This window comes from Gopherus flavomarginatus, chromosome 19 (genome assembly GCF_025201925.1).
Source record: "Gopherus flavomarginatus isolate rGopFla2 chromosome 19, rGopFla2.mat.asm, whole genome shotgun sequence".
NCBI classification, from domain to species: Eukaryota; Metazoa; Chordata; order Testudines; family Testudinidae; genus Gopherus; species Gopherus flavomarginatus.
The window spans coordinates 9,878,693-9,902,815 of record NC_066635.1 but is presented as its reverse complement, the minus strand read 5'-3'; the positions used below and the strand labels follow the sequence as shown (position 1 = coordinate 9,902,815).

Below are 24,123 nucleotides of genomic sequence, written 5' to 3'. Positions count from 1 at the left end.
AGTTACTGTAACACATCATCCAAGTCTATCTAATGTGGTGACAGTGGAGAATTCCACCAACTGTTGGAAAGCTCAAAATAAAAACATGTTGTTTGTGTTCTGCTTAGCCTTCGCAGAATATAGCTCTATGGCCTGGCATTGTCCAAAAGCTGAAATTAGTATAAGCACGTTCCGTTCCCTCAGAGCCTGTAACTTGGCAAACACAAATCTGTCAAGGTTTCCCTTATGCTTCCCGTTGACCCAGAGAGACAAGTGAATTGATGATGACGGGGTTTGCTAAACTGCTTGACTTTGAATTCACTTCATTTTTTGCTGTAGCTTCATGAGTGTGAAAGTGAAGCAAAGCTGCCGAAGTAGCAGATGCAGTGTAGATGAGCCAAGGGAGTTTTCTTCTGGAGGAAGCTCAACAGTAGTGTCCGTGATTTGTGTTTAGCAGTTTGTAAAATACAAAGACATACAGAAAGTGTTCTTAAGCCGCCAAGTTGGCTTCTTGGGTCTACTGTGGTTAGCATTGCTATGCATCATATGCAGTGTCCTGAACAAATTCTAATTTTAAGACCAATTCATTTTACACAGCCAAATGTCCTTTGTTTGACAGAGAAGGAAAAGCTCTGGAAGCTTCCACATATTAGGAGACCTCTTTTTCACATGTAGGGTTTGTTACAAAGCACAAGATGAACTCTGTGTGTATAACAGTGCCTGCACAAACTGAAGTGCTCCCAGGATGAATTCCCATATTCCATATCTGGGCCAGTTGCTGGAAATGTTGCAGCCAGATGTGCCTGTGTCAACTCTGGTAGCTTTGGATGGCATGTTTATTAAATACTTAACTGAGACTGGACAGCATTCAGCTTTTCTTTCCTTTCTTTTGAAGGTTGTCTAAATGCAGAGCGATACAATGGAACACAATCTAGCATCCGCGCAGTAGAACCAAAATGGCAAAAATGCTTCTGTCAGACATGCTGAAATTATACAATATTTCAGTGGGAGTCTTAGGAGTCTTGCCAGATAGACAATGTGCCTTCTCCATAGCTGAGCTACCTGTTCCAGTTGTCAGGTAACTTCGCCTCTCTCTGCCACCTCCCAGTTCTTAATAGCAACAGTCACGGACTCGGCAGCGAGAGGAAAGGAGGAAACCTTTTACCTCTGCAACAAACTCCTCTTGAGTTTCCCCTTTCTTTCCTCTACAGCTCACATCTCTAATTCCTCAACTCCGCTGACTCTGACCATGATGCTAGGTAGAAGAGTGCATTGTATCCTTTCCAAGTGAAAGGTGTGTCTCCGTAACATGCCCTCTTCCTGCAGATAAGGTTGTGGATTTGTAGGGGGTCCTGAGAAACCAACGTATTGATTGTGGATAGTTGTATTTTGGCATTGAAAGGGAGGTGGTTGTGGAGCTGAGGAGGCTATGATGGATCTCAGTGTTACCATCACGATGCTATGGAATGTGAGCTAAGGCTGGGGCAGATGTGAGCGGTGCCTTTACTGACTTCTTTTTTTTTCTTTTTCTTCCCCATTCTGTGTGTTGAGGGAAATTACTTGGGCAACATTGACTCAAAACAGATGAACTGATTTTTATGGGAAAATGTGTAGAGAGACTCACACATTCCAATGTTCTTGAAGGCAAGAGTCTTATTTCCTATTGCCTAGCTTGAGCTAGCAAGCTAACTGTGTAAGCTTCCCCTGCCTATTTTAATTTACCTCAATCAAGACCTAAAGCTGTCCTTAATTTTCCAGACCTAGGCTTCCCCTCTGCAGCAGCTGCCAATCATATCAGCTTGTGTGCTGTGGTTTTGTATTGTGCGCTGATTGAACCAAGAAATGCAGAGGTGTGAGAGAAGCTTGTATGCCTTTTCCTTTAATCAAAGCTCTGCACACATTTTGATTCCTAGGCAGTTAGGAGCTCAGCTAACAATTATTCCCCCCATAAAACTCAGAGGTGCCAAATTTGTGTTGTCACCAAAATAAGAAATCAAGCTGTTGGAGCAGAAGGGAGAGTTTATTATTTACCCTCAGGATTTCCTGTTTGCCTGCAAACACTCAATCCTGTACTCCCCGTATAGTTTAGTGGACTTAGCTGTATGGTTCATTTAGTTTTTTGCTAACTCATCGACTTGATGAAGTGAGGCTAAAATTACTGCAGAACCACCTCAAAAGACACTAATGTCTTTCAGCATGTAGTAGCTCTCGAAGCTTGTGGGGCCAGTGGAAGATGAATGGCTTTGTAATTCTCTTCCATTTTGTGTTCCTTGCCTTTGGAGCATTCAGCAATCTGCTTTTAAACACACAATAAAGAAAGCAGTTCATAGACTCATAGACTCTAGGACTGGAAGGGACCTCGAGAGGTCATCGAGTACAGTCCCCTGCCCTCATGGCAGGACCAAATACTGTCTAGACCATCCCTAATAGACATTTATCTAACCTACTCTTAAATATCTCCAGAGATGGAGATTCCACAACTTCCCTAGGCAATCAGTTGGTTGTATTCACAGCAACATAGGTCATAGAGTGGGAAGCAGTGGCAGCACTGGGCACCTGCAACCCATGCTATCAAAGGGCACCTCAAGACTGCAAGGGGGGCCCCCGATACAGTGACATGATGTACTGGAGCTGGAACATGCCCTACCTCTGCGCTACAAAATGACGTTCTCCATGTGGCATGACCTCACATGCACTGTACGTGTGAGGTCACACCGCATGGAGTACTCAATAGTGTAGATCAAAATGGTGTCCTCCGCACAGTTAGGGGTCCCAGAATTGAGCTTTGGGGGGGGGGGGGCCCCACAGGACAAACACTGCCATCAACTGGATGGAACCTCTTGGACCATCAAGTCCAGTCCTCTGCTATCTCAAACAACCCCGCTCAATTTATATTCTAAAATTGTTTACACCTAATTAAACTAGTACATTAAAGTGTGGTCAGGAAAGTGTACCTTATTCAAAAATTCCCCACCACCACCACCACCCACGCGTATTCAGTGTGGTCTGCTTGTGTCAGAGACAAAGCGAGTTTGTCCCCGTTGTTACTGGTCTGAGCAATGCAGTTCCCAAATGGCTGTGGGACAGCGACCCTGGGCTCTAACATGGCTCTCAGAGCATCAACAGAAGTGTTAAACTCAGTCCAACTGCAGAATCATTAATGCTGGTGATGTGTAAGCCAGCAAGATAACTTTTTGATACCAGGTTAAGTTTAGCAGGTGCTAGGGGTTAAGAAAACCTGTACACTGAATGGATGTACATGGAAGTCACTGATATAATCATTGTGAACTCAAGAGTGATGTTTTCATGGTCCTAAAATGAGAATAGAAACACACTCTCTGACCTCCCTCCACCTTGAGCAAATTCTTACCCAAATGCAATATGTTCTTTCAGTAATTCTTGCTTTATAACTGGTGGAAGAACTCGCTTCCGTCTGAGATTCTGACACATGATCTCTGCAATGTTTTCCTGTTGTAGGTTACAACTGAGATGAACGTGCATTTCTGAACAATAAGGGATTGAGCATTGAGGCTTCACCCTCGGGTTAGTTGATCCTCCAAAGTCCTGAGTGTTTCCAATTAGAGCTGGCTGAAAAACAATAAATATCTTCCATAAGCATTTTTTAAAGAAATAGAAAAACATTCCCAGACACTTGTTGATTTTGGGGTTAAGTGAAAAATGTTGTTTCAATTAAAAAAAAATGTTTCAAATGTAATATTTTTTTTTCTGATTTTGGCTTATTGGGGTTTTGTTTCCCCCTTTTTCCTCACCTTCTCTGCCCTCCCACCCCATCCCTGGGGAAGGGAGAAACCTTCCTTCCTCCCCAAAATTTTTACTTAATTTTGAGTCAGTTGAAATGAAAATTTATTTTGTTTCAACTACTTTTTAATTTAAAACACAAACATTTTTCCCTCAGAAATAAACTTTTCTAAGCCAACACTTCACCCAGCTGTATTTTCTGTACCCGTAGTGGGAGCCTTCGACTCCTATTGACTAGAATAGTACCCTTGAGAATCAGACCCTGAATAGCAAATGAGACCACAGGAGTGACATGGCTACACTACTGTGGTCTGTCTCATACAGTGTTGAAGAGGGCTGCCAGGCAACTCGCCCTAAGAAACAATGGAGAAATGTCCGATCCGTGAAGTCCAGATGTAGAGTTTTGATTCTGGCCCATCTCTAGCAGATCTAGTCTAGGTGATAAGTGGTGGTGTTCCCAGCAGAAACCACATAGCAAAGCTTACGTGAAATAGTGTACGTGATGGGGGGTCGGCGGGGAATAGTGGGGAAAGCTTTTCAGGTCAATAAATTCTACTGCAGGTCCATGCCCATGACAAGACATGGATAAAGCAGATGTGTTGCCTCCAGTATGTCCATGTCTAATCAACCACTACCACTTAATACATTGTTTTCATTTACTACGTGGGAAATTGTGTACATTTAGCTCCTTCAGTAGTCTATGGACAAATGCTAGATGAATGCAGTAACACCTAAGGATGCAATGCATTTGTTCCCTGCAGAGTGTGCCACGGTAAGTACTGCAGGTATTTTGCCTGTTGACAGATATGTTGTGGTGGGAGACATTTTTTTGCTCATACCACGCCTAATGGATTTATTTAAAACTAAGGAAGCCAGCACTGGTGGACCTTAAGACCTTCTCATCTTTTCTTTGTGTGTCATTAAAGTTCTTAGTACATACAATGTTATCATGCTCCAGGAGTTAGCAAATGCCTTTCCTTTAATAGGTGAGCTTTATATTGTGTTTCACCTTAGAGCGTGCTGAAAAATTATTTTTTCACTTAAGGTATTCATTTACTAGATATTTGCTAGCACTTGACTTTGATTTGGCTTCCGATTTCTCCTCTCAAATGTTGCAAGAATATTTCCCCTCTCCTCTCCCCCAAGTGATTTTAGGAAAGGTAGATTTTCTGGCAGAAAGGAAGATGGAGGAAGCCTGTAAAAGCCAAAGTGGCATGTTCAAACTCTCCCTACTAATTGCTTTTAGTGGGTATGTGTAAAAAATCTGGTGTGGTGAGTGAAACAAAGATCACATTGTTGGCTTCACGTCAGGGGCAAAGATCTGGAAAATAACAGCACAACAGATCTTCTGCTTTGAGAGGCGAAACCACCATAATTTTGTCATGACACCATAAGTGTCACGACTTAAACTGAATACACATGTTATGACCAAGAAAAGATTGTTTGGTGCTTATGTTGCAAAATAGATGTTGAACTCTTCCACCATTGTGGGTTGTACTCATCTAACTTGGGAAGTCTAGGTTGACTATGTCTGGCTACAAAATAAGCAAAGGAAATTTATCACAGTTACCAGTCATCATTATTTCAGGCTACTATTAATCTTTCATTTGAATAAGTATTTTGATTTGCCTGGGCTTGCGAGATCCATACCAGATGGGATTGTTTTCTTGGAGACTTGAACCAGGGTTGATATTAATAAACTAACTAGGGTCCAAGCCAGGTTGACATTTTAAAACATTTGCATGTTTGGTAGGTTAGCAGGGTCTCTTCGCAAATGAAATCAATATCTTCCCTGTTTAATCTATCTCTCTTTCGAGGCTTTGTATATTGTGATACAAATGTCTTTTTTTGTTTTATATTTGCCCTTAAGGTTTTCACTGCCTCAGTGTTGTAGGTCCTATTGCTATTGCTCTGCTGTCAGTAATGTTGGAGCCTATTTGAAGGTTTAGATATTTTCCCCATCCGCAGGCATGAATTACTGGAGTTGTGTGTTGATTCCTCCAATCAGTTGTCGTTGTTTATTATTTGTATTACTCTAGTGCCTGGGAGCCTTAGTCATGGGCCCCACTGCAGTAGGTGCTGTACAAAGAGACGGTCCCAACTCAGTTGTCCTCATTGACATGTAGGCTTTGAGCGCATCGGTTACTAGATTATTAGATTTTAAGGTCAGAAGGGAGCATTACGATCATCTGTCCTGACCTCCTGCTTAATAGACTATGCAACTTCCCAGAATTAATTCCTGTTCAAAAATTCCTGCTTTGATATGTCAGAAAATAACTAGTAGTGTTGGCCATTCATTTGGGAAAAACTTGAACATTTTGTAATGAATTCGCTACTGTTATTGTAGTGACTCTCTAGGCAAACTTTTCAGCCGTTATGGGTTCAGCACCTGCTCTCCCGCAGCCATGGATGTGAGACGGACTTGTAACCAGAACATAGGGTCTGCCCCTCTTCTCCAACTCTTTTCTAATTGTGCCATGAGATCTTTAATTTTCACTTGGACAGCCAGCGGGGGCTATAGAAGGGAAGTTTGATGTAGTGTTTCTTTTGATGGATGGTCCTTTTAACAGAGTAGCAGGCTTCTAGTACTGCACAGCAGCGTAAGTTTTGGGGATCAGTAACTAAACCTGGTAAGATGTGAACCTGCAACCTTGAGGCCCCAGACTAAGTGTGCTCCCAATTGACACCTCCATGAAGGATCCTCTTTTGCCTTTGGAGTTAGTTGAGCTGCACATTTTCTTTGTTACTCTTGTCAACAAGGCAGATAAGTGTTTTGACTAGCAAATAAAGACGGCATTTAGAGACCACTAATCAATTCGCTCTTTGCAATTTTCGTTGACTGTACAATATAGTAATTAGATGGTGTAAAGTACTTAACATGTTACACAAATGTGTCAAAATGTATTAACAGCATAAGTGTTCTTTGCTGCTCTAAGTTTCACAGCACGTCATGCTAGAATGCAAGTCCTGTCGTCATTTTAAAAGCAGTGAAAAGATTGAGATTGCCAAGAGGGTTAGCATGAGACTCTCTTCTTGCAGGAAAAGATGTTTTCTTATCATAATGTAAAGACAGATGCCTATAAATCCCCTGTTGCAAATACATGAAGACCGACTGGAAGTTGCTACAAACAACACTCTTTTGATTGTTCAGCTCAGATCTTCCTGCTTGCTCTTCCGCTCCTATTCAGATCAGCCACGCCTGGGCCTGCTGTCTTCGATATGTGGAGATGCTGGCAGCTCACTTAATCCTGTGAATGCTGTTTTCCACAGACCAAACTGCTTGTCTCTCCTTCTCACGCTTCCCAGACAACAAACGTGCAGCATCATTTCTTTTCGGTCAAGAAGGCTGGACTTATGACTTCCTCTTACAGCCATCTTCTGTGCTGATCTTTTAACTGCCCCACTGCTTCCAAAGCAGTGCCCCTAAGCAGGCCTGACCCAAAGCCCACTGGTGCCTTGTAGAATTCAGTGGACTTTGGGTCATGTTCTAATTCCTACTAGCCAAGTCGTACTTACTCTGTTTTGGATCTGGGCAGGCCAGGAGAGCAAGTATCTTGGGGACGCCTCCCAGACCTAAGGCTCCCAATCCAGACCTGTTAGTAAGGCTGACAATAAACATGAATGCTTGGTTTGGTTTTCTTTCTCCTCACAAAGGCTAAGTGCTGTTTGAGAACCAAAATTATGCTGCTGTGACCCTAGGTGCGCTTTTCTAAAGCTTCAGTATTGCTTCAGCTTCCACACACAGTAAGTTGGACAGATTCAGTGATGTAATCTAATAATAGATTGGTCTACATGTACTGTGTTGCCAGAAAAAGACACATGTTGTCAGGCAGTCAGAGCCAGCAACAGTGCTGAAGTGGAAATGTGCTGAAACATGAAGAAGGCAAAAATCCAGAAGAATCCATATATGGTTTGTTTATTAGTGTACTAAAAATATTCCCTCTGAAATGTTTTCTCTCCACACTCACTTAGAGATACTGATGACCTGATGTCTCCTGTCTTCCTCTCCTTGATTGGCTTCAGTGTGATGTTTAGGGATGCTGCTGCTATTCAGTTCTTCCTGAACTGGTATAAGGTGAAAGAAAGATCCTCTGTATATATTGGGTGGAGGATGTATGATGTACAACACAGCATGTGTCACTGTGCAGGAGAGGAATCCAATGTAGGGGTTCATTGTATCACTGATGAGTCTCAAAATGAAGCAAAGACAGTCAGATGAGACTTCTGAGGGGTAAAAATGCTTACATCACACTCAAAATTAATGTAGATCCTAGTTGTAGAGTATCTAATTTAAGCAGAGCTTTTTGGTTTCTTTTGCCACTGTGATGGTAAAAGTTTTCTCTGTGCAGTATTTATCATGCAGAGTTTTCAGTTCAGAAGTTTCCTTTTCCCTTTGTACCAGCGGAGAAGGTATTGTACCTTGAGCTTCGTGGATGTGCACCGTACACCACAAGACTAGTAATATCTTTGATAGAAGTAAAAAAAGATCCATTTTTTAATTGTGACTGCTGTATGCTGCTGACTCTTCGAGGCTTTGCTGGGAGGGGCAGATTGGGCTTAGGATATGGTATATGGAAATGTCAGTTTGTGAATCACAGGATGAATGATGTAAGGGCCAGCGACGGTCAGGTTTCAACTAGACCCGTTCTTTGAATGTCATCACTTTATTTAGACATGTGCAGAGAAAAATGGCATCTGCCATGTGTCAGTGCGATTTCTGGTGGAGCAGTCAATATTTGTGTGCTTGCATTAAAGAGAACTCGAGCAAAACTCCCCCAGAAAGGACTTCCACTGTAAGAAACTTTTCCTGCTTTATGACCATCTCTTCTCTGTATTCAACACGCACATGTCAAGGAGGGCTGTGGGGTAGCAAAGCACCAGCAAATCTTAATCTGCACTAGCATGTAGAACTGGCCTGTGTGGACCCTGAGGATACTCACTCAAAGTTCCCTAGTTAATGTGGTAGTCCCTGTAACAGGACTATGTTAACATGCACTAGAGAACTTTTAGAATGTGCCAGCAGGGTCCATGCAGGCTAGTTAGCATGTGACACGCTGGCATGGCTAAAATTTATGCCCCTCTAGTGCAGGCTAAAGCACTGTGTAGAGGATCCCTAAGAAAGTTTGCAATTTGAACTTTTTTTGGAACAGACTTTATTTTCACGTAACGTTACTTGTTTGCTTTATGGCTCTTGCCTTTTTCCTCCTTTCCTCCCTCTCCTGCCCCCACCTCATTCTCCTTTTGTCTCAGACTCTCGTCACCCTGTATTGCCCTTTGCCAAGAAGTCACCAGGAGACTGGAATAACTCAAATGGTAATGACAACTATTGATATCACAGATATAGGGCATGGTTCTGATGTTCTGCCCAGCTAGCACTGGGAGCATACCATTAATAGAGACGGAACCAAAACAAAGCAAAATTGGTCTGGTCTGATCTGAATAGAGACTTGCAGGTATGTTGTTATTTGGTCACCAAATTCTTCTCTTGATCTGGTGTCAGTCCAATCAAGAAGCTAGCCATGTTGCAATTGACACCAGTTGGCAATCTCTGTGAAGGACTAAATAGAAAATGGAAACTGAATTAGTATCTTCCCATCCCAGGTCTTTTCCTCCAGATCATGGTTGAGGCACACAGGCAGGGGAAAGGCAAAGGAAGTTTGTTCTCTGCCTATGTTACCTCCATCCTGTCAATAAACAGAAAACTGATCTCCAATCAGTTGTTCCAGACATTTTATCCATATCAAATTCATACAGTGAATATAAGCTGAACATTTATTTAAGCTTTAGATGTAAAGTACTGTATGAATGAACCAAAAAAAATCTATAAATCCAAGCTGCTGTAAAGTGAATCCAACAAGAACATCCCTTACCTGCAAAATGTGTGTGTGTGTACCTGTATCTATGTATGTATTTATAGTACGTTGAGTGTGTATATACACTTTTCAGTTTTGCTTGGTGGCGTCAAAATGCATTGTAACTTGTTTTATGCATCATAATAAATTTACTTGGCCAGAAATCAAAAGTTTCCTTTATAAGCAAGATTAAAAAATCCTTTTGAGACGTTAATTCATAGATATCCAATGTTGTGTGACAACTGTTTCCCTTAGAACAATAAATCTAGTCTGGGGTGATACAAAGGAGAGCATGAGGTCTCATAGGCAGGTTCAAGATTACTAATTATAGAGGAAGCAGTTAACAGCACCTACAGTTAGGCTGTCTAACACTTTCCATTTATAAAACATTATTTTTATACTCTCTCTTTTATTAGATATTCTATCGCCTCCATTGTTGCAGTAGATAGACCTTTCAAATTTGGCAGAAGGAAAGCCCTGGGGCTAGAGAAGTGCCTTTTCTTTATCCCTCATAATTCCTTTCAAGTTTTGCTGAGCTATTTATCTGTTGAAAATCACCATTTCCTTTCGGTTGCTTGCATTTCTCAGGAAATGTTTTGGCAGCCTGTCAGAATAATCACTGACCATGAACATTCTAAGGCTGAACACTTGCCACCCAAAGCAGCAGCTGCAGATGCTCCACTGGAAATGTCCAGGAATTGCCAGAGCAGCTGTTGCATGGGAAAACTGGGCCAGGTTACCCAAACCAAAACCAGCACATGCCTTCAGTGAGCCATCCCTCCATCTGGGTGCACCACATGGGGAAGTGAGGAGAGAGTGGTTGGACCTAGATCCCCCTGACCACTCAGCAACCCATCCCTATCCTGGGATAAGAGTGTCTTGTCTGACAGCTAATGTAGTTAGTCCTGCAGCTCAAGTGGTAGCAGTCAGTGCTGAAGATTCATGATTCAGATCTTTCCTCATGAGAGTGCAGGATGATATGGTTCTACATAAGAAAAAAAATTGTACCTTTTTCCTAGGAAATTACATACAAAAAACTATGTTAAAAGAATATTATTGAAGAACTAGAAGTCAAGCACATGAAATTTAGAAAATGCCCAATTTAAGGTTGCTTGTGCATCCTTAACTCTGTCACCTTCTGCCTATGTACTATGACACAGTCATTAATTACATGATCACATATTTTTTTCCCCAAAGGGTCCTGCGTTCTCCAGTGCAGATGTTGGATGACTTAGGGGTTAGAAATAACTTGGCCAAACTTAATGAACATGGTCAATCTTAAATCTAGCATTTCCTAGCTTTTGAGTATTTAACCTTGCAACCTAAACAATGTTTATAATAGGATTTTTTGTATGTAGTATGTGTATCTTATGCCTAAATTGTTTAAGATTATGATGATTAAAATCTACTTCAAAAAATATAATTTTGGACAATTCAAACTAAAACATTAGTCTAGATTCTGATCTGAATTTATGCCATCATAAACTGGATTAACTACTTTTTTCAGTGGACAGTGAAACCAAAGGAGTTACTTGAGGTTTACACTAGTGTTACTGAGATCAGAATCTGGCACTGTATTTGCCAAAGTTAGCAAAACCGGCACTCTAGTTTTTGTTAAGGCTGTATAGAATATTCCATGAGAAATTAAAATTACTCAAAATTTGCAGTATTTTTGATTACTGGCAGTGTTCACAAATATTCATACCTGGCTATATTGAAGTCTGTGAAAATATTGGGACAGTTTTTTTCATATCATAGAGAGGGATGAAAAAAAATTTTTTTTTCCATGAAAAATGTGGACCAATATTTCCCCCCATGTTTGGGGTCAAGAAGGGAAAGATTGGCAGAGACACTGGGGGTTTTTTCGCCTTCCTCTGCAGCATGGGGCATGGGTCACTTGCAGGTTTAAACCAGTGTAAATGATGAATTCTCTGTAACTTGAGGCCTTTAACGCATGATTTGAGGACGTCAATAACTTAGCTAGAGGAGTGGGTGAAGTTCTGTGGCCTGCAATGTGCAAGAAGTCAGACTAGATGATCGTGATGGTCCTTTCTGACCTTAAAGTCTGAGTCTACGAGTGACGGTGTAGTGAGAGAGAATTGTATTGCTGCTCCACACTGTGATTCCTATGGGAGGTGAACCCATATTTGAATGATGCAGCATAATATGACGTGTTTCTGCGATTGCTGGGAAGCAACCAGATAACATCTGGATTAATTCATTGAGTCTAGAGACCATTACATGCGGGCGTGTGTGTGTGTGTGAGAGAGAGAGAGAGAGAGAGAAGGAGAGATCTCATGGTACGCTGTTAATTGTTTTTCATTTACGTATCCAGAATGGCAGATCCTAAAGTTCAGTTTATTTAATATACTATGCTAGGGATGACAATGTGTTTGGTGCTGCACAAAATGGAGAGGCTGTGCATCAGATGACTCTCAGTGTCAAGACAGGCACAGAGAACATAGGGTCCTTTTATTTGATTTAATGCTGCTGTTGTTGACTCAGCTTTGCTGAGAATCATAGATGAAGAGCAAATCATCAGGAGGTCCTGGAATGAGGGGAAAGGAAAGTGGCTTGGCAGATGGAGTTGCCCCATGCAGAATGCCCTCCCAATGTGGAAAAGGGCTCTGAGATGGGAGGAGAAGGAGCTGTCAGGGCATCATTAGCAGAGTGGAGAGGTTCAAAGGTTCGTTTCAGGAGGTAGAACCTTGAAGCTTCGGACAAGAATTTTCAAACGTGATGCCATGGACAAGGGGGAACCATTGGTTTTAAAGAGGGCAGTTACATAGATCAATGGACAAAGAAAAAGAAGATAGTTTTAGCTGCTATATCTTGGCTGGCTGGCTGATGGGTCACTCGGCAGGTAAGTGGAAGATTCAGGAATAGAACCCCTAGCCATATAGGCCGGGCACACTGACTCCTTACAAAGAGAGCAGGCAGTTTTGTGGGTACCGTCTCAAACAAACATAAATAACTCCACTCAGTCCATTGGCTAATAGAGTGCTGTCCTGTTCCCCTATGCAGATGCAAGTTCTTCAGTCTCACGGAAACGCCAGAGGATTATACGATCATTGTGGATGAGGAGGGGTTTCTAGGTAAGTCGCAGCACCTGCTGCTTTCTACTCCAAGCTGGGGGCAGAGAGATGCATGTTCACTGTTTTGTCATTCTCCTGATCAGACCATAAACTGAAATGTTTGTACAACGGTTCTGTTTGTAAATACCAGAAACACAGTTATGAAAGATGCTTTGATCATTTAAGCAGCCTGTCTCTGCTGCTTCGCTGTAAAAGACATTTAACATATGGAATGTGAATAATTTGTAGTGCAAGTTGCCAACTTAAAAAAAAAAAAAAGAAGGCTGCATATTGGAGAGCTTTTTTGAGGGAAGGGTGTTAACCACGTCATACAAAGTGATGGTGGACTTCTGGAAATGTAGCGGTCAGTCTTCAACCGACCCAGAGCACCCCCTCCTGGTGTGCCATGGCATTTCTGCCCCCGTCTTCTGCTTGATTCTTCTGTTGTCTGGTACAGTGGTGGCTTGGCTCTGCAGCCAGGTCACTTTCTAGTTCCACCCCTTCGGGGGTATCTGTGTCCCAAACAAATAATGTCCGACAAAACAGTGGGAATCAGCACACTGTCTTCCGCCCTTCCTGGGCTCCTCTTGAGTCTCACTCTTCTTCTACAGCAGTGGCTCATAGGGCTCCTCCCAGGAGTAAACCAAATGAAAATGCAAATGAAGCCAATTTCCTCACCCCAGGCTTGAGTGTTTAAGGTATCCCTACAAAGTGTTTTGAGGTGAGCCACCCACGCACGAGTTGACAGTCAGGGCTAGCAGGGCTCGCATTAGCGCTGTAAAAACAACTGTGTAGACAGTGCTCTGAAGCGCTCAGGCTGGAACTCGAGCTCTGAAGACCACTCCCCTGCTTTAGCTTTAGAGCGCAAGCCGCAACGTCAAAGCACTGTGTACACAGCTATTTTGAGAGTGCTAGTGTGAGCCCTGCTAGCCTAAGTCTGTCAACCTGGGCTGGGAGGCTTGCTCCCGTTCACTCCAAAATGCTGTGTAGACGTGCCCCATGTCCATATTAACTTCTCCCTCCATCTGGCTTCTCTCAGGCCCTTCCCACAGAGAGAGAACTATGGACCCATCTCACTCCTGGGACGACTCCTCCCAGCTGCACTGACTGGATTGCTTCCTTTGAACTCCCTGAGCCTGAGGCATCCTGAAGGTGTAACAAGGTGGAGCTAATGCAGCTCTCAGGCTCTAGTTAACCCTGCCTCAATTGATACGGGGTTTATACACCTCATCACAGAAGACTACAGTTACCTGCATGTTACCTACTGAACTAGTTCATCATCAGCTCCCCACGAGCATATCAGATCTTGCACCTCCTTATCGCCCTGAGCCCCCCAATCAAAAGAAGTACTCAAAGATAAATATTTTATAGCCTCCACACCTATAAAAAGCCAAGAAATAGCTACTTAACTCCTCATCCAACCCTTGCAATCATGTCACCTTCTCCATCTCTGCCATCCATAACACACATGCTACCTCCTTTCACGCAAAATGTGCTGCCTTCCACTTGACCATGTGCACTGGGCAGAAGTGCATGTTTTCTCACTGGAATGTTTCATCAACCCTGTGTTGCCAAAAGTGTGTTTGTGAGCTGTAGTTGTTTATTTTAAACGTGTGGTGTTGGACAGTTGCTTAATGGAGGGAACGGTTTGGCTTTGTAAGTGGAAATAATTTGTAATGGTGTTTATCATTTTGAGACGTTTTTATTTGCAGCAGTGTTATTTAGGTGATAGAATGAGGAAGTGTAACACTGCTATTATTAATATTTTTAACAGCTGCTCTTTGCGGTTGCACTTAAAGGTTACACAATTTGCAAGTTTGAAGACAAAATTCAGTCATTGAAGTCTGAAACAGGAATTTATTCTCTATAAAACTTATAACTATGGAATTGCTACAAATGCCGCCATAATATTTAGGAGTTTTTGTGAGTGCTTATGGCTTAAGAATCAAAGCATTAGGAGGAAAAATTAAATTGCATGCCATCGTTATTAGTGGTAGATTAATAATGTGTAGCAAATGATTATTTCCATGAATTACACCCTTTTTATAGATTGTGAATTGTTGGTTTAAATAATTTCATTAAGTATTCCCTGGTCTGTAAAGTGTTCATGAGATGTTGGTTTTGATGGAAGATGCAGGTTACACGGCACTGTTCTGTTCCCTGATAGGAAGAGTGTAATGCCTCTGGTTGTGTTTCTAGAGCAGATGTTCACTGTAACTGATTCAGAACATGTTTCCTGTGAATGTTCTGTAGTGTTTGTATTGTGGTGATCCCCAACTGAGATTTAACCCTCAGCAGAGTAGCATATAGTCCTTGTCCCTGAGAAACTTAGTCTAATGGGAGAGACAGACAAAAGGTGAGGCGGGGAAGAGATGTGCTAAAGATCATAGAGCGCCCTGGTGTCCGGAGCCCCAGTCTAGAGCCATAATCACTAAACCATGCTGGATTTTTAAATCTGCTGCAGTCGATGACATGGCCATCGCCAGGGCTGCATATGTGGCAGTAATATCCATATGGGAATGGTTCTTTGGCCTGGTCTATACTGAGGTTTTGCCCCAATTCTAGCCATTGGTGGCCACAGCCCAGGCGCTATAATTGCCCCAGTGCAACCCCTAGTCTAGGTGGGGAAAGTTTCTGTTTGCACTAGTGAAAATAACCCTTGCTTGAAACTGGAGTAAATGCAAAATAGCAGTTTTGCCTGTCTCCAATAGGAGTTGCACTGGAGTAATTATACCAATGATGTAATCAGAGCAAATCCTCAGTCTAGACAGACCCTTGTCTTCAGGTAGCTTTGTGAGTCAGTGTTGCCCCAGGACACCTCGGTGAGTCAGACAGTGCCACCACATTCAAGTAGCAGTTCTTTCTGATATGATGATTTGAACTTAATTTCCCCTTCACAGGCATGTTGGTGCTTTCCTGGTTTCCATACATGAGCATATCTGCTGATGACTGTCCTACTAACACTGCATCCTCTATAACGTTTTGGGTTCAATTACAATTGATTAAGTGATGGTGGTGGTATCAAGAGGATAATTATAATGGCATTTTAGTCTAGACAATCTTGCATGCATCCATCCATCCACACATACATTTGCTCTTTCTCTATATTTGAATATGTTGTCTGTGGCTAGCTTCTCCAAGCAAGTGGGTAACTGCATTCTGTATCATCCATTACATCTAAATGGTATTTAAGGAGAGTCATAATGCAATAATCCACAAAGCGTGACTCACTCCCAGGCAAATTGCTGTGGATGTGTCACCAGTCGGAGACTGAGGAAAGGTGTTTTGGCCCCTGATTGCCCCTGCAATTCCAGAAGCAACTGTGAATGCAAAAGTATCCCCACCATACAATCTGTTGGATGAAAGGGGGAGACAAATGCCCTAATTTCTTCCTGCCTTACTCACAACTTCTGTCCCCCAGCTCATTAATATCACCTCTGTCTTGTCTGAATTGAGTTCAAATACTTTGTCCTCAACCATATTCCAATCTCAGCCAGGCACGGTGACAACAAAGACACTGCACTATCTGGGCCTGATGAAAATGAGACCAAGCTGCAGGTAGTCATTGTATGGATGGCAATTCATGCTGAACCATGTCCATCTCTCCCCCATCAAACACACAGCAAACAGGTGAGATCATGAAACAGGGCCTCGCAAAACCCAGTGGGACAGAACTCACCTTCTGCATCTCTGAGAGGAATGAAAGGGAAGCACTCCAAAGCAATACTGCCTACCCCAACTGGGAACTGGGTGCCAGTTACTAAAAACAGTATCGGCAACGGTATCCAGGGCTACTGACAGCTTGGCTGAATCGCTGCTATGCCTAGCTAGTAATTGTCTACATGCTGTCAAAAGTCTGCAAGTTTCTGGCCAGCTCTCAACCCAGCACACAAACACACTGGGCTAGTGTCTGAAACTCAGGCCTCCTTCCTGAGGTTTTCCCATTATTCTCAAAGAATAACAATAACATCTCAGCCTAAGTTTCCTCTTGAGCTTACCTCTTTTACCATTGTCCCAGCTGGATCCCTGTCCTTGGTCCCAGTTCCCTTGGTCGGGTTCAAAGCCTTTAATGTACCTGAGTTGGGGTAGCACCTATCTAGGATGGCTGTGAGGTTAAGCTGGCAGAAGAGCTCTACTTTTCTTCGCAGGGTCTTAGTACTGCACTGATACAGCCTGATCAAGGATACGTGAGGACTTCAATTTGTCTCACCATCACCTTCAAAGGGAAGATCAAAGACTAAAGACTTTTTTTTTTTTTTGAATAGGGGCCTAACTTTCATTCATCTGGGAGATGCTTGCACTCCACCTTCCTGTGGAGGGGCATTAACAGTCTCAGCCTAAAATGGGCCTGCTACATCTCATTTTGATTTAAGTACCTGTGACATGCCTGGATCCAACTCAAAGTTGATAGGTGAAATCTTTTCCCTTGGTGAGCAGTGCTGGCAGGAACTCGCCACAGAGGAGACGTCACGGGTTTTTTCCACAGGTGGACCAACCTGCCACCAATCCCTGCTGCTGTTCTCCACAAAGTGGGGGATCTGACTCTGTCAACTGCCCTGGGCGAGATTTTGCAGATACAACAGCAAGGAGGATGTCCCATCATCCAACACCCTTTTGAGCCATCCAGACCTCTTCCACTGCTAACAGCAATCAAGAAAAAATTAGGCTGGAAAAATATTAGCAGTTTCAGCTTTGCTTTAGGTTAAGATTTTTGTAGGTTGTCATGTTTGTTAGGACTCCACACTTAATGATGTGCTATAATCACTGTTAACTGCTCTGACTAAAAAGGGCATCTCAGGAGTTCGTTTGCCTGGGAATAGGAAGAGAGGCAGGCTAGTAAAGATGTCATCGTCATCTCTCCACCTCAAAAAATGACTGTCATTCAAAGCCCTAACCTCCTTAAGCGTTCATTGTGATGGAATGAATCCACTCTCGCCTACTTCTTAGCTTTAATTCCCTGGTGGTGGTGTGGGGGTTATATAAACACTGATCTTGATTGGTTCCAGTGGTGATTTCTTGGGTGGTTTCTTTTTACTGGGGAAAGTCCTTGCGCTAGACTGGTAACACAGGGAGATAATGCAGAGAAAACTCTGTGCCCGAGTTGCTGCTGAGTCATATTAGCAAAAAGAGTTTGGTCATGAGCTTGTCCTGTGTGAAAACAGGTTGACTGGTGCCATCATGTAAAAGAAACAAGGAACAATTTCAACCTGAAAAAACTCCAATTATTGTGGCCTCATTTATGAACTTTCTAATCATGAATTTTGGAGTAGGAGGTGCACCAGTGGCAAAAACCCCAGCGTGTTGGCATACTTCTGCCAGATTACCAAATAAGTGAGTGCTGCTGCATAGTCAGTTCTTTTTATGGACCTGGGATTCACTGACAATAAAATGTTAACATTCCTATCTGGTTGAAGTGATGACTTACCAGGGCTTGATAGGGGGATTATTGGAAAATATCAGTATTATGGTAGAGAAATCCTGAACACCATCTTTCAAGATGTTTAGTTTTCAGGAATTTCAGGAATCTCCAATTTTCAATTGTAGACATGGGAAGAAACTTGGAAGTGTGGTTAAGGGAAGATACTGGGAACCAGGAAACCAGGGTCCTATGTTCAGTGTGACACAGAATTCTTGCGTGACCTGTGGCAAGTCATTTAGTCTCCTCATACATAAAATGAGAAAATGAATTCCTACCTCACAGAGACATTACAAGACAGTCAGTGTGTAGGCTTGTAAAGTGCTCTGAAGATGACTCACGTATCATCATTGTATTTGGCCAAAAAAGTGGAATACAGACAAAGTGAGTTCTCAGAGTAGTTGCTATGTTTGTCTGCAGTGGGGAAAAAATGGAGCTTTGCACCCTGCAAGAACGGTGAAGACAGACAAGTCCAGGCCATGCTATAGAGGCTGCTCTTGCCTTTCCTAAAAGAACTTAATCATAATGTATCACTGCTAACAATTAAACCTGAAAAATCTGAATCTGAGCCACAACTACAATTACTTAGATCATTTCCTAGGCCAGAACTCCGCCACGCACACACGTGCTCTCCTGGACATTGCGACATTTCTTCCCTCAGCTTTACGAGTAAAAAGACAGACAGTTTGACAACTCCATTTTTGTGAAAACATTCAGAAGGTTCTTGTTTTCATTCCATTGCAGAATGAAAACAAATTTCGAAACCTAAGAAGTTGCCAGTAAATGGAATTGTCATCCTCCAGGTAGCTGTAGCCACAACTGCAGGACAGACTTTGATCCAGAAAAGAATGTCTCCCCTTTGATTATAGGTACTGGAAGGCCTCCTTTGAGACTCGCACATGGACGATGTATGTGTGTGTGTGCGCACAATAAGTACAACACCCTCTCTGAAATGCCCACTCCATCCAGTACAGTGATCAAATACCAATTCCTTCCCAAGCTATTGTCCGTTGCTCTTTGCTTTTAGACAGGAAAGCCCTGTTCAATAGTTTTTCAACATCAGAGTCAGCAGCCAGCCCTCAATGACCCATTTAGTGCCTCACCAATGAATGGTTTTTCACAGTCTAAAAGGATTAAGTATGTTGTTTATGGTAATTAGGGTACGCAAATTGCAAAAAATCAGCAGATTTCCCACCTCCTGACATAACTTTCTCTACATATCTTGGCAAGGGCTTTGCTCACGGAGTTTGCAGCACCAGTGAATGAACAAGCCCAGATTTTAGTGGGACAGCGTGGGATGGGACACTGAGGACATATATTCTTGGGTTATTGCTGGGAAAAAAAAAGTACATAATGAGTTTCTAGCAAACAAATCAAAAGAAAAAGAAAGAAGTAGATATAGTCTGACTCTTAAAACTTGCTGTTCTATCAGCTTCTATTTTCCTATTAAATATTTTGCAGTAAGAAAAATTATTCTTTTAAAAAAATAAATGGCATTTCAGACAAAATGTTGCTGGACTGGCACAAAGATTCTGTAAGTCTAGACTGTTTCTAAGAATTAGCCAATACATTCCTGGCAGGGTGGGGTTTAACATTTGTGTGGCTTGAACCTTGCGGACTGTGTGGTTGAATCCCATATAAGACTTATACAAGTATTAAAACTTTTATGAGATTATAAAAACCAAAAGAAATGCTGCAATTATTTTCTTAAAGCAGAGTTCCCCACCCTCCTCAAATTGTTTCTACTTTGCCCAGGGTCAGACAGAGAAGTCAGTGATAGATCTGAATCCAAGAACTCTGGTTCCTTTTCTGACGGGTGGATAACACTATCTTCTTCGGTCATTAAATCAATAATGCTGTTTGCAGGGCAATGTTTTCAAGGAAGACTTAGTTATCCAGGTAACTGATCCAGCCCCAAATCAAAACAGTACAGTAGAACCTCAGAGCTAAAAACACATCAGGAATGGAGGTTGTTTGTAACTCTGAACAAAATGTTATGGTTGTTCTTTCAAAAGTTTCAAATAAACATTGACTTAACACAGATTCGAAACTTTACTATGCGGAAGAAAAATAATGCTTTTAACTAACTTAATTTAAACAAAACAAGCAAAGAAACAGTTTCCTTCCCTTGTCAAATCTTTTTTTAAAACACTTTCCCATTATTTTTTTAGTTGTTTACGTTTAACACGGTACTTTTTTGGGGGGTCTCTTGCTGCCTGATTGTGTACTTCCGCTTCTAAATGTGTGGCTGACAGGTCAGTTCGTAGCTCTGGTGTTTGTAACTCACTCTGCGGTTCTACTGTATTTTCTAAGACCACTGAAGCCAAAGCCTGAGGGGGCAGCTGGTCAGCCCAAGGGACAACATACTGCCATCATGCAATCAGTGCATGGGAAGGAGAACATTTCCCCCCACCCCAATCTGTTCTTTTATTATACAAGAATTGGCTCATGCTGATGGCCTTTGCACAGGCTACCTGCTCTTAGCCTGAACTTCAAAATTCATCGAGCATAGTCCTCTGCATTTCTGAAGTAAAAAACACCCAAATAATTAAACTGCTGACTCTATTGTAAGACTAGATGCAACCTGCTGTGCTAGAAGGGTGGCACTGGGATAATCAGATGGAGCTAAGAAGCTCTCAGTCACACGGAAGGGAAAGGCAAACTCGAGGCTGAGAAAAAGTGCTGAAAAAATACCTCACTGCAGCAAGAAAGTCAGTGTAAGTTGATAATAAAACTCTGCGTGAATGTGCTGAGTTTTATCACCTCAGAAATTCCGGAAATGCAGGTGCTGCTAGGGCCCATCCACCTGCAGACAGAAGGGAGGACTGGCCTATGAGGGTTCCCAAGTCTGCCAGCAGTGGATGGTTTTTGTCACTTTCACCAAAGCATGCTGATCCTTAGCAAGCCCAAGGCTTGGAAGCCCGCTTCGTATCCAAGACTGCTCTCCTAAAGAACAGGCCAGTAAATAAATTAGGGAAGGTGCTGAATGCCCTCAACTCCCACAGAGCAATTGCCATAGTCACACAACCCCTGTCTGTGCAAGAGGGCAGACAGCAGAGCCTCTTGCCAGAAGGATGCTCTAGCAGCTATGTGGCTAGCTCAATACTTTGGAGACCGAAATGTAATTCTCATACAAGCTTCCTGTGTGATTTTGGGCAAGTCACTTAGTCTCTGTGTGCAGGTGTGCTGGAGCAATCAGTACAATGGGGGTGCTGAGAACATTAAACCAAACTGTAAACACTCTATGTGATGGAAACCAGTCTAAGCCAGGGGGTGTGGCAACCCCTAGTTCCAGCACCTATGTCTGTGTGCCTCAGTTCCCTTCTGTAAAATGTGGATAATGGCACTGCTCTGCCTCACAGGGATGCTGCCAGGATAAATATAATAAAGAGAAGGTGGGTGAGGTAATAAATCTTTTACTGGACCAACTTCTGTGGGTGAAAGAGACAAGCTTTACGTGTACTTGAGTGTCACAGCTAAAGACAAAGGGGAACAGCTCACTAATCATGAGGAGTTATCCAATGTTGCAAGAGAACATTCAAGGAAGAGTGGTTAATTAAAGACTGTAAGGCACTCAGATACCAAAGTAATGGGGGCCATATAAATACACTATGGAGACAGATATTACAAAAGGTCTTTAAAACACTACCTGCTTCCATTCCTAGTCATCAAGAGTATAATCCTCTTAGACTGGCTCATTTCCATCAGGCTGGCAGACTGGTGAGCCATAGCCTCTTTACTGATGGCAAATATAAACAAAAGGATCCACTTTCCTCTAAATCCCTGCCTAGAAAAATCCACCAATGGAGAAGCACACAAATGGCCAACCACTACCCAAACTAGGTAAGCATGCAGGATTGTCTCTCTCTTTTTCTCTCCCAGAAACATATCTAAATTCCCAATGAATCATTCCACCATTTCAGTTCTAACAACTTTTTTAAAGTCCTTCATTCCTAAGAGTGAATAGATGAGCAGATACACATGGCATCTATTTATCTTAAGCTTTGAAAAGAGTATGGAAACTGCAGAGATTTGGAGGAAGTCGTGGCCAGCCAAGTGCTTCAGGAAGAGACGTCTGGCTTTTTCATTGGGGTTGGGAAATAAAAATAGATATCAGCACACACCCGTCTGCTGGAGGAAACAGTGAAAATATCTATTATTTGTACAGTGTTTCTTTAAATAGGGGCAAGGAGCGGAAATGGGTCAAAAGACTTTATGAAGAAGGTAACAGGCATAATATATAATCTTGGCAAACATTAATTAAGCACCACAATCCCACTGTGAGGTAGGATAGTTTATCTCAGTTTTACAGGCAGGATAAATTGAGGAAGGGTGAAGTTAAGTCTCCTCCCAAGGTGACACAGGACAAAATGTAATCCATATTATCCTGATTCGCCACTGGGCTTTAACTGCTAGATCATGATGCCTCCTGCAGAACACATACAAATATCAGGGGGAGGAAAGTAATTTTCCAGACAAACAAACATTTCTGAGTAGTCACTTCTCAGTTCCCAACATGCTTAATTTGCATTTATACCATTACCACCACATCATTTCAAAAGTACACACACACACACACACACATTAGGTCAGTGAAAAGACCAGAGAGATAGAGAGTGTAAGTGAGAAAATATATTCTGCCTAGCAATTTACAGACACTCCTAATGGCCAGAATGTGGTGAACAGGGAAAGGAATTCGTGGTTAGAAATGTCAGGTGGCAAATTAATCAACTGTGTCTGAGATACAAAGGGCTAGTTACTGGGCAAAAAGAAAGAAAGGAAGAAAAAAAAAGATAACAGATTTTTTTAAAATCTCTTCATCTACTAGCTTGTTTCCCCCTTGTGAATGATTTTACAATATGAACTGAACTAATAATGCTTACTGCTTGTACTAATTTACAGGCCTGGCTTTCTGTCCATTTTCTACTAGTGGACTGAAAAGGATGTGAAAGCAACACAATGTTTTTCTGTTACTGAATTAGCCGCTGGAAGGAAAATAGAAAAACCAGACAGATCATGACTCCAAGGTCACCTGGGACAGAGTATGTCTGAAGAGAACTGGTAACCAGGTAGAGTGACTTCCATATTGAGGACATGTATTGGGACTTGTGAATGTCAAGAACACCTCCTCCTCCCCCCTGCTTCTCCAAAATTTGTAGGATTAGCTGTTTTGTTGTTGGTTTGTTTTAACTTGTATATGGTAGTGCCTCAAGGCTCTAACAGAGCGGGACCCCACTGTGTCAGGTGCTGTACAAACACATAGTGAGAGACCTGCCCTGAAGAGTTTACTATTTCAACATGGCAGGAAAAGTGAGGGAGAAAATGAGGATTATCGTCTCCATTTCATCTGGGAAAATAAGATATATAGGGGAGATTAACTGACTTCTCCAAGGTCACACAGAAAATCTGGGGGAAGAGCCAGAAACTGAACTCAGATCTTCCCAGTCCCAATCCAGCGTCTCAACCACGAGATCCTTTTCCCTCTCTTGTTCAAATCCAGACCAGGCCAGCAGAGTGATTATCCTTTAGTGACCTACATGAAATGAGTTTGGTGGTCTCAGTCTAGTACCCAGGAGCACATGAACTGACCCCAAATTGGCATTCACTATTACCCTTCACCTCTGGTGAGCTACGAGCACTCCCCGCACCAGCTCTTTGCTTTAATTCTCACCCTCACCTGCAACACTCCCTTGAGGTCAAAGCCACTGCCCATCACTTCAGCAGGTGAGGATCACACTCAAAGGCCATCCACCTTTGCTGTGGAAACAGCATCTCATCATGAAAATGATGAGCGTGGTTCTCCAGGTCTCAAACTGCATCACCCAGGTGATCGACCATCACAGTCCCTGTTGATACAGGTGTTGAGCAACCGTGATGCAAGCGAAGGTTAAGTGTCCTGTTCAAGATCACATAGTGGCAAGGCTAAGTTGGAGGCAGGGGGTATAAACTCAGGTCTCCCATCTCCCAGTCTCGTATGCTATCCACTGGGACAAAGCAGCTTTGCATCATCACAATCATTCCACCCAAATTACACAGTGATGCT

The 24,123-nt window shown here is 42.5% G+C and overlaps 1 protein-coding gene across 2 annotated transcripts in view; it reads left to right on the top strand.

Moving 5' to 3' along the window:
- CASTOR2 (cytosolic arginine sensor for mTORC1 subunit 2) overlaps window positions 1-24,123 on the top strand; it is a 160,159-nt gene that overhangs the window by 63,337 nt on the left and 72,699 nt on the right. For both annotated transcript variants that reach the window (XM_050929494.1, XM_050929493.1), the window contains exon 2: window positions 12,615-12,685. In XM_050929494.1, the coding sequence (XP_050785451.1) occupies window positions 12,615-12,685 (71 nt within the window). The remainder of the gene's footprint in view (window positions 1-12,614; window positions 12,686-24,123) is intronic.